At 55.4% G+C, this 11,002-nt stretch overlaps 1 protein-coding gene across 1 annotated transcript in view; it reads right to left on the bottom strand.

Annotated features, from left to right (window-relative positions):
- The window catches only part of TRIM9 (tripartite motif containing 9), a 65,916-nt gene continuing 54,914 nt past the window's right edge, over positions 1-11,002 (bottom strand). The window contains exons 8-13 of the mRNA XM_068416627.1: positions 7,587-7,775; positions 5,433-5,474; positions 4,344-4,367; positions 3,138-3,441; positions 2,046-2,208; positions 1-63 (exon numbers count right to left, since the gene is read on the bottom strand). Coding sequence (XP_068272728.1) covers positions 1-63; positions 2,046-2,208; positions 3,138-3,441; positions 4,344-4,367; positions 5,433-5,474; positions 7,587-7,775 — 785 coding nt within the window. The remainder of the gene's footprint in view (positions 64-2,045; positions 2,209-3,137; positions 3,442-4,343; positions 4,368-5,432; positions 5,475-7,586; positions 7,776-11,002) is intronic.

Genomic DNA, 11,002 nt, shown 5'->3' with positions numbered 1-11,002 from the left:
TCATGGCATGGCTGAGCGCGAAGCGTAGAATTCGGGGACGGGCAGGCCGGTGTGCAGCGTCACCTGCAACGGGAGATACGGGGCTCAGCCGTGTCCCCCGGGACAGCCCACGGCAGGGCAGCCAGCACGTTGTCACCAGGGAGGGCAGGAGCAGCCCCCGGGGAGAGGCCGTCAGCAGGGCCACGGGGGTGGCTCCATCTTCCTGCTTAGAATCACAGAATGGTTTTGGTTGGAAAGGACCTTTAAGACCATCAAGCCCAACGGTTAACCCAGTACTGCCAAGGCCACCACTAACCCATGTCCCTCAGCACCACGTCTACACGGCTTTTAAATCCCTCCAGGGATGGGGACTCCACCACTGCCCTGGGCAGCCTGTTCCAGTGCTTGACAACCACAGAATCACAGAATCAGTCAGGTTGGAAGAGCCCTCTGGGATCATCGAGTCCAACCATTGCCCTGACACCACCATGTCAACTAGACCAGGGCACTAAGTGCCATGTTCAGGCTTTTCTTAAACACCTCCAGAGATGGTGACTCCACCACCTCCCTGGGCAGCCCCTTTCAATGGCTAATGACCCTTGCTGAGAAGAAATGCTTCCTAATGTCCAACCTGAACCTCCCCTGGCGAAGCTTGAGGCTGTGTCCTCTTGCCCTATCGCTAGTTGCCTGGGAGAAGAGGCCGACTCCCACTCCGCTACAATCTCCCTTCAGGTAGTTCAACCCTTTCGGTGAAGAAAGCTCCATGACTTGTTTGTGCTGCAGGATCCCCTACACAGCTCCAGGGTGAAGCAAGACTGCTGGTACCAGTGCTACCAAGCCCTAAACATTCCCAGCTGGCTGCGGACAAATCCCACTGGAGAGGTGGGACAGGGCAGCAGCTGGGTCCTTCTGCAGATGGGATGGACAAAAGGGTACGGAGGGGCCTGAAGGACAACAAAGGTGCTCAGTACACAAGGAGACCTCTGAGAAGCCCCTGAGCTGAGCATGTGCCGTACAGCCGAGGGGACGTGGCCGATTGCCGGTGGGAGGAAGGACCTTTGCAGTGGGGAGGCTGAGCAGCAGCAGGGTGCTGAGGCAGGGCCATGCTACGGTGTGGGAGGATGCTCAAGTGCAACCTTAAATGGTCCCTTCCAACCCAAACCATTCTATAATTCCATGAAAACGGGAGCTAGGCACTCATCTCAGCATTGTCCAGGGATGAAAGAAAGCAGAGGGGCTCTAGAAATGCGCTCGCTTTTTAGGGCCACGTAGAAGATTGCGGTAGGAATTACACCTATCACGGAGCAGGACGTTTTTACCATACCAAATGAGTCCAGCAGCCTCTAAAACCAGCGCAGACAAGATGTGTTTTCTTTAATGTTTCCTAATTAAACACCGGGATACTCAGGCAGGGATGTGGCCAGGGTTTGGGATGGTGACGGAACTGTCACCAAGCCAGGCTTGGTGAATGTGGAAGACTCCTTGGGGGAGATGACAGCAGGGGTGAGATCAGTGAGAAGAAAAATGGAAGATGAAAATACCAGATGGGCCCAGGGAGCCTCCGCTTGGTGATGTTCAGGAGAGCTGAGGGACTGGGAGAGAAGATGGGTTTGAAACTCCCCAGAGGAAAACAGGCTTTGAAAGGTGCCCTTCTCCCTGGTCGTGCTCCTGTGTGGGTCCTGGGGAAGCTGTAAGAGCTGGTGAGGCTCTTGTGGGGCAGTATCACAAAACGGAGGTGTCAAACCCCATTAACCAGGAAGGGCTGGAGAACCCTGGTGCTTCAGCAGCCCTGATGGAGAAACCTGGAGTGGGGAGCTGGACCCAGCAGCTGCGTCTGCAGGAAGGCCTGTCCTGACCCGAGAGACTCGCAGGTGGTTTAGGGTGTAAGTTTAGCTCTTTCCAAGTCACCCCTGTTGCACTAAGAGCTCGCCCTGCTCCACGAAGTCCCCATGCTGCTGAGCATCAACACACACCGCAGTGACAGCAGCATCAGAGGGAGTCTGCCAGCAAGCTCAGCACAGGGCGTGCTGCTGCGGTGCTCCGGAGAGCACGGTCAAAGCACGTACCTGCACGTTCCTGTTGAGGCTGACCGCGGGGAAGAAGAGGCCCTCCAGGTTCTCGAAGGCGACAGGCCCTTGCTGGTCCTCGTTGATGGAGAATGTCAAGGTCCTCCTGGTTAAATCCAGCAGCACTCCCACTGTGGCGCCTTTCGTTATCCCACCCTCGGTTCTGTGGGGGCGAGAAGAACATCAGAGCATCTCTGTGGCTTAGTGTCCCTTGTGCTCCCAGCTCAGAGTTCGGACCATGGACCTCAAGGGCTGATGATGCTGAACTTCACAGCTCACCCAGGCCATGACCTGCACCCATCCCAGCCACGCTCACAAGTCCCTGGGCACCTCCTCCTCAAGCCTCCCACAGAGGTACTCTCCACTCGCCACGATGTCCCTGAGGGCAAAGCCACCTACCAGAGCAGCCACAGCAACACAGCCATGGGGGAAAGCAAGTGGACAAGGGAGCAAAGCTGCAGGGCTCGCTTCAAAACCTGCTGACCCATCAAGGAACGGTCCTTGGGGCTGGAGGAAGGTGCCACCAGGCCCTCCCCAAGCTACCATGAGCTTCAAAGCCCCCAGCCCCGCTGTCCCGTGGGGAAAGCGAGCAATAGCTGTGGCACAGGGATAAAGGCAAACACTTGTTGCACGAGTTGCAAGGCTTTGGGTGTCAACGGGGTGCTACCCAGGAGCAGTGCTGTGCATGCTTGGGAGAAGAGTCAGCACGTCAAGAGTCACAGAATCACAGAATCAATCGGGTTGGAAGAGCCCTCTGGGATCATCGAGTCCAACCATTGCCCTGACACCACCATGTCAACTAGACCATGGCACTAAGTGCCATGTCCAGGCTTTTCTTAAACCCCTCCAGAGATGGTGACTCCACCACCTCCCTGTCGCAGCAGGCAGCGAAGGAACATTGGAGCAAGGCAGAACCAGGGAGGCAGGGACTGTCCTTCGCCTGGGACAAGGGCACATCCTCTTACAGAGGTGGTTAGGATCGATGTCACCCTTCCTGTGGGCGCCTGTAAGTGCCACTGGAAAACCCACGGGCTCTTGGGCTGAGCTTGGGCCGTGGGCTCTGGGAGGAAGATCCCATTCCAGACCGCCTACCTGTTGGTGTGCGAATTGTTGTGCATGAACCAGCTCCGGTTATTGTCCACGTACATGGCCCAGGCCTTGTCGTCCTTGCCCAGCATGGCATCCTTCAGGACATCGATGCGTGCCACGCCAAAGGCCGGGTCGGGGTGGTTATCGTAACGATCGATCGACAGCTCCCAGTAATGGAGCCCTTTGGAAAAGCCCGTTTTCCCCAGCACCACCCTGTCATCGTAGCTGTTGCAGGTGACAGTCAGGTTGTCATTAGAAAAGATGATGTCAGCGTGGGCAGAGGCGGGATCGAAAGAAAACCAAGCAACTGGAACACACAAAGGACACGGGGTTAGCGCGGCAGGAGCGGGGCCGCCGGCGCGGAGCGGACCTCCACCAGTGCATGCTGCATGCAGGGCCGGCGCGGAGGCGAGGGCACGGCAGCGAGCAGCGGGCAGGGAGCTGCACCTTGGTGGTGGAGGGATGCTCTGAGCTCGCGTGGCTGCAGCCTGCCAGCGTGGTTGGGGTTTTATGGTTCTTGCCACTCCCTGGTGCCTGTCTCGTGAGCCTGCAGGATCCCCACCATCCCCTAAAACATGGCCCTAGCAGGAGACGTGCGATCCCGGCCGGCTCTCCAGGCTCTAGCTAACGTAACTTACTCTTAGAGCTGTGGGTTACTCATGCAAGCAACAGTTGGCAGGGTCAGGCCCAGCACTGGGAGGGGACTGGGGATCAGCAGATAAACAGGGTGTGTGTATTTGAGGAGTCCCGGGAACCGAAAGCACATACAAAGGTCTACGTTGACAAAGACGCTACGTCACGCCGAGAAACCTCCCTGCAGAGCCACCAGCCACACATAAGACAAGAGCTAGCTCAGGGGGAGGCTGGAAAACACCCCGAAACCTCCGCGACTCGTTACAGCTGCTGGGTTAAATGCACGGGACTCGGTTACTGCCAATCTGACAGACACAGTGTCACGTCCTCGACAAGACAGAGGCACGGGGTTTCACAAGCCACCAGCCCGGTTCCCCAGGTGGTTTTTCTCCAGCGGTCACTGAAACGTGAACTGACACATCCACAAAACACTCTCACGCCTGTAGGAGTAAATACGGCTTGAAAAACACAACACTCCGGTGAGATTTATTCATCCGTTTATTGTATCGTCTCACAAGACAGCTCACATGCACGCGGGTGCCCCGGTTTGGCAACTCGACGGAGGCGATTCCGTACCTGCCACCATTTTTTTAATGTCAACTGCGGTCATTCCCAAGGAAAGGCATGCAGGAGAGAAAACAGCACGTAAAGGTGGGTTAAAGAATCACAGAATCAGAATCACAGAATCAACCAGGTTGGAAGAGCCCTCTGGGATCATCGAGTCCAACCATTGCCCTGACACCACCATGGCAACTAGACCATGGCACTAAGTGCCATGTCCAGGCTTTCCTTAAACACCTCCAGAGATGGTGACTCCACCACCTCCCTGGGCAGCCCCTTCCAATGCCTAATGACCCTTGCTGAGAAGAAATGCTTCCTAATGTCCAACCTGAACCTCCTCTGGCGAAGCTTGAGGCTGTGTCCTCTTGTCCTATCGCTAGTTGCCTGGGAGAAGAGGCCGACTCCCACTTCACTACAACCTCCCTTCAGGTAGTTGTAGACTGCAATAAGGTCACCTCTGAGCCTCCTCTTCTCCAGGCTAAACACCCCCAGCTCCCTCAGCCGTTCCTCGTAGGTCAGACCCTCCAGAAAGGGTCGAGAAACAATTCCTTCTTGCCTGCTCCTCTGGTGAGCGCACGGACCTCTCAGTCTTTTGCAGTAAAGGTGGGGAGAGACGGAGCGAGGAGGGGCTCGGTGTGCCAGCACGGGGCTCCTTCTCCCCGGGGAATGGACCACCCTGACCTTGGAGGGTGCTCTGGGGGCTGTCTGCACGGGAGAGGCACCCAGCGACAACGATTTGCAATTAGCTGCAGAGGGGCTAATCACCTCCTTGGCATTCGGGCCACGCTCAAGCGCCCTTCCTGAACTGGCTTGGAGCAGGAGGATCAGTTCTTAATTACAGGGCCGCTTCCAGAGTGCTGACTTCAGGCTGCTCTTTAAAACCATATGAAGGAAAACTTAAAATCCCTTATGAAGGACAACTTAAAACCCCTTTACATCATATGGCAATCGCCATCCCGCCTCCAAATTTGCCGTGACATCCAAGAGCAGTCTGCAAGCAGGGTGTGCTCAAGATGTGCCGCTCACTCGCCAAAGAAAAGTTAAAGATTAAAAAAAAGAAACAACACGGAGTAGGTGCCAGTTAATTGTAATAAATATACTTGCCTAATTGAGAGTAAGGCGTTCCTTGTGTCTCAAAAGTGCATCCTACAAAGAGATACTACATTTCACACATCACAGCTAAGAAACAACGACCACCTGAAAAACACTCGTGAGCATTTAACCATGAGCTAAGCATTCCGCCAGCCACGGGAGGCCTGATTCATTAAAAGCCAGAGAGCACGGAGAGGGCTTGCAAATACGACTCGTGAGTGTTAGTGCAGACTGTTTTGGGGAGCGTCACCTCTGGGGTGTGGGGAGTATCTGCTCTTTCGTGGCTGGATCCCATCACAGCGTCAAGTCTGATCGCTACCTGCTCGGGATGCCGAATCATTGGAGTTTTCCTCCAGAAAAGGGGCAGGAAATTTTAGCCTGGGCAGAATATCTTGGTAAATATTCTCTAGGTTGACTCTCAGTTGAATCACTTATAAACCACTCTTCAGAGGGCAGGGACTGAAACAAGGGCAGCTGCTGGTGTGCCCAGCGACCACCAAGCTCTCCTGTGCTGCCTCCCCTGATGTGTGTGCGCTCTGGGCAGGAGCGGGGGGTCCCCAGGGGCACACGCCTGGCCTCAGACCCCCGCTAGCACCCAAGGGGCACCGGGCTGTAGCTTCGCCTGCAGCTGCATGGGCAGGATGCGTTGGGGTGCCCTTCACCCTGGAGCTTGTCCTGACCCAGGAGGAGGTGGCACCGTGAAGCCCCACGTCGGCACTGCGCGGGAGGGCGTTGGGGAAGGGTGCTGGGTTTTAAGGAAAGCCCTGTCTAGCTCTGCGAGTGGTTTTCACCTCTCCTGTGGCGAGGCAGCAGGTTTTCACCCTGCTGATGTCCGTGGCGAGTGCTGGGCAGCACCTCCCGAGGCTCTTTTAATGAATCTCTCCCCTACTCAAAGAGTGGTTTTCAAGGTCTCCGCTGTGATTACGAGTTCATCCGAGCACATTGCAAACGCCGTTTCAACCTGTCCCACCACCCCAGACCGCGGCTGCACACACCGGTATCGCTCACGGCCGTCGCGGGGGATCTCAGGACACTGGACACAGAAACGTCCGTAACAAAACAGAGTTCAAGCCATTAGAGCGCAGCGGGACGATGAGGAAAACAAAATAAAACCACATAAAAAGCACAAAGAAAAGCAAGTTGCAGGGCCCCCGGTTATTCTGGCAAGGGTCATGCTGCAGCATTCCTCATTCCGGGTTATGGGATGGAAATCAAACGATCGAGGGCCCCCATTCTTCCAGAGGAAGCTGTGCCTTACTCCATTGGAGGGGTGTAAATCCGGAGTGGAGGAAGAATCAGGGCCCAGGATCTTTAGCAACGGCAGATGCGCAAAGACTGGTTAGAAAACAGCTCTGAGAGATGCACTGTGCCCGGGGCTCCTCGGCTGGCTGCCCCACACCGTCACCCCTTCTGCCTGTCCCGCCTACGTCCCACCACAGCCCGCAAGGACCGGGCGCAAGGAGGCAAGTGAAGGGCTGGTGGGTGCTGCCAGACGAGCGGGGTGTCACGGGAGCGGGCGCCTCTGCTCTGCAGAAAACAAGGCTTCGATACAACCACGTCTGGTTTTGCAGAAGCCGAGCCCGGCGCTCAAAGCTGAGCGGCCAAGAGCCCACATCTTCAGGCTCTTAAGAAGCCAGACTGCAAGGGGTCTGTGAGCTGGGCTTAGCCAGGCCTTGCTTGCATCTAGACCTGCTTCTTTCTTAAGAAAGGTCTAGATTTAATCGAGCAAACTGATTTCAGAGAACAAATCTCACAGCAGAGGCTGCGTTTTCTGGCTGTACAGGGAAAGCAAACCATCGAGATGTGCCCACAGGTCTCTCCCAGGGAGGGTCTGTTCTGCCTGTCCCTAGACACGGGATCAATGCAAACTAGAGCTGAGGGATCTGCTCTGCCGGCTGGCTGGGCAAAACGGTTCAGCCACGCCGGCCCTGCCAAGGACAGCACCCACGTATGAAGGTACTGGGCTGCTCTGTCACCCCACGCCTGAAACTGCCCGTGCTGGTACGTAGAGACGAACACACGCCGAGAACCAGGCACCACGGAAGGAGTTCCCCCTGCCATCCGCATGTCATGGGAAAAACAAACACAGCGGAACAAAACAAACAGATACTTTGGAGATGCCCAGAAGCACAGAGCAAGAGGGAATGCCAGAGGCACTCAGCTCACCGGCTGAATTCAGGGACTGCAAAGAAGAATGCAAGCTGAGCTGGTGGGCCGAAGATCTTAGCTCAAAGTAGGATCTCCCCGGAAAGCTGGGTTGTAGGTTAAGGGTGGAGGAGAAAGGACTCATTCTACGCAGCTGCGATCTTTCCAAAGGCACTGGGAAAGGGAGGGTCTGTTCTTCTGCCTGCGTGTCTAAACGTAAGATCAAGGCAAACTCGAGATCAGAAACGGGGTCTGCTGGGCAGTGTCACTCCATCGCCTGAGCGCAGAGCTCGGGGCAGAGCACAGACGCTTCGGCACGCACAGACCCTGCTTTGCTGGGCACGTGGGGCAGGAACGTCTGGTGCTGTGCGAGCCAGCGAGACCCCTGGGGAAAGCCTGGCCTCTGATAGAACCAGCAATAAACATATTTTCATCTTCCCAAACGTCCCCATGTCATCGTGACAAACTCAACACGCTCCCCTTTAAGTGCACCTAAAAAAACCCCCACGTTACCACACACGTCCTTTAATCAACCTCACACCTTTTCGTGCACAGTAATTAGTGGCATGAAAACGAGTCGGTTGGTAACGCTGAAAAGGCACTTTGCAGGGCTGCACTAAGCTGTGTTACCCTAAACACCACCAAGCACCCACCTGACTCAAAGGTTGTTCGGGATGTTGTGTTCTTGGCATCCCTTTGTACCTGTCAAAACACATCTGAGCCTTACAGGAGGAATTTAACTCATGTGGTTCACAGCAAAATGTCAGAGTAGGGGGAACCTCTCGGGTCACTGGTCTCTGTTCCCCGCTACCACAAGTGGCCACCTCCTAAGATTTCTTCCCTAGCCTTGTCAGGGCATATGGTAACACGAAAATGTAGAAGCCACCATCCCCTGCACATTCAAATCAGATAAAGTCATCAAACAGGGAAAAGGAAGCGTTTCTTTGCGCAGTGGGTTGTAACTTCTGCAACTTGCTGCTGCTGTGGAAGCAAAGAGCGTCAGTGGGTTCAGACATGGGTTAGATGATAAATTATGGCACAACGGGTCAGCAGAGCTCAAGGTGTGGGAGGGACGTGCTCTCTAACGTCTACCAAGAGTGAGAGGAGCTACTACCAAGAGTAGCCGGGCTCCTGGCTCTCCCTAACTAGCATCTTATGCTCCCATAGCTCCTTGCAGCGTATCTCCCCTTGAGCTGATCACCCAGCCCTGGATGCTGCTGAGGGTCACTCCATGCCTGGTAAGGAACTCAGAAGTTGGGCCCCAGCTGAGGAACTGGGCTTGGAAGAAGAGGAAAGCTTCTGGTGCTTGCCTAGGCTGGGGAAGGGCTCTCTCGAGTGGTGCCCAAGCCCCGTTGCCACATCCCCAGCTCAGGTGGGTGGCAGAGGCAGTTGGGAGTGGCTGCTCGTGATGTTGACAGTCAGCCAAGTTTGGGAAGCTGGGAGAGGGGACAGCAGGGCACAAGGTGTGACAAGCCAGGGGTTCCTCCCTGATCCTCGGCTCCTAGGCTTGTGTCTCACCAAAGATAGAAGTCAAAACCAGGCTCGCCTTGAAACTCTGCAGCCATGCCTAAAGCTGGAGACTCGGAGCAGCCAAGAGAAGGTGGAGCGGTGACACGGCTTGTCCCCCGTGTCCCCTTGTCCAGACGTTTACATCCCACCATGACAAAGCCTCTTGGAGGCTGCTCTTGCCTCAGCCATGAATGCACCAGGGAACTATCTGCCATGGGTAGGGTGAAAATGGGAACATGCCAGGAGGAAAACAGACTAAAAGTCTGGGTCTAAAAGTCAGCAGGAGACTGCAGAGGCTGGAAAATCTGCTGGATGAGGGAAGACCAGGAGAAGCCCAGCCCAGGGAGGAGGAGGCTGGGGGGAGAGGCGAGGTCTCCCAGGGGTGAGGGCAGCCAAGCAGTGCTGTCACCAGCCAAGCTTTTTAAGCTGGCTGTGCTTTGGGACAGGGTCACCTTGCAAACTTTGTTCCAGCCTGACTGCCAAGCCTACAGCTGAACTTCATTCAGGTGCTGAAGAAACAGAGAGGTTAAAGCCAGGCCCCACATTGCAATGCCTTGGAGCCTGCAGTGACGGTCCTGGGAGGCACTGGCTGAGATGTGACAGGGCAAGAGATACTCCTAGGACTGCTGTGAACCAGCCTGACATGGGGTATGGAGAGGACACAGCTCAAGGTAAGGACCACAGCAGCCCTTGCTGCCACTTGGCTGTGCTGATGATGAGGATCTTCATCCCTGGGAAGCCCCAGAGGGCCCAGCACACGGGAAGGGCTCTGGGGCACAGACCTTCTCCCAGCCAGGAGCCACCTTGTCCTGCTGGTGGCACCAAGCACCAGCTCTGAAGAGTGAACTGCAGCTTCCTCAGCTGGAAAACGTAGTTTCCTTTGGGATGAGCAGGAGATGTGCCACACCACAGGCTGGGAAGGTGCTCTGCAGCCTGCTGTAGGCTTGCACATGTGCTGACTTCCCGTGGGACATTCCCGGCTGGCTGGGCAGGACCACAGAGGCACGGCTGCAGCGCCCCAGACACAATTTTACCCTCTTCTCATCCTTGTTCTCTTCAGACACTGAGACCCTGCAAGACGTTTCACTCCCTGCTAGCCTCTACAGCCCACTTCACTGCTCACCGAAGGCAGAAGAAAGACTCCAGTTGATGTCCACAGGCTGTGGATAAGGATCTGGTGTGCTGGGACCAGCAGCCAGCTTCTAAATAACACCCTCTGAGCAGAATTTCTCCTCACCACTCACAGCAGGACAGCCGTGTTCAGAGAGATGGCCCCTTCCTATCGAGCCAGGCTCTTCTTTTGTCCCCTCTTCATGCACGAACACCTTGCAGCGAGCCGCAGAGCACGGCCGAAGGCAACAGCTCACCCTACTTCACACTAAATAGCACTTAAAGGCCTGATGCAGCTGGAAAGGCCAGAAATAAAAGCCCAAGCGGAGAGCTTGGCAAGACAGCTCCACTCAACAAGTCACTCAGATATCCGGGAGCTGCCCACGGATGTAATTTATTTCACTTTGAGTCCAAAGAGCTCAGATAGAAGAGCAGAAAATGCTCCAGGCCCATTTGACTTCTTCTCCTTCTTTCTTTCAGGCTGGAATAACAAATGCAAAAGCCCATTTAGTGACAGGGCTGAATGCAGCACTTTCATCTGATGCCCAGAAGAGTGAAATATCTGTTTGCTGGCACCAAGCCCCGAGCACAGCCTGGCCTGCTGGGACCATGAACAGCTATTTTCTCCCAGGTTCCTTCCTATTTTGGAGCTGGAAAGATCATAGGGTCCCCCTGCAAACTCCTGGCTGGGATGACTTAAAGCCCACCTGGTTTTGGTTAGGAAACTGGGTCTCAAATGGGTCTTATGAGAAGCCAAAGCTCTGCTATCTCCTGCAAAAGCTGCTGAAGCCGGGTGGTGAAGTGGGTGAGAACTGGTG

The sequence above is a fragment of the Nyctibius grandis genome, chromosome 20 (assembly GCF_013368605.1).
Source record: "Nyctibius grandis isolate bNycGra1 chromosome 20, bNycGra1.pri, whole genome shotgun sequence".
NCBI classification, from domain to species: domain Eukaryota; kingdom Metazoa; phylum Chordata; class Aves; order Nyctibiiformes; family Nyctibiidae; genus Nyctibius; species Nyctibius grandis.
Note: the sequence above shows the minus strand (reverse complement) of the source record. Positions and strands in the feature narration are given on the sequence as shown.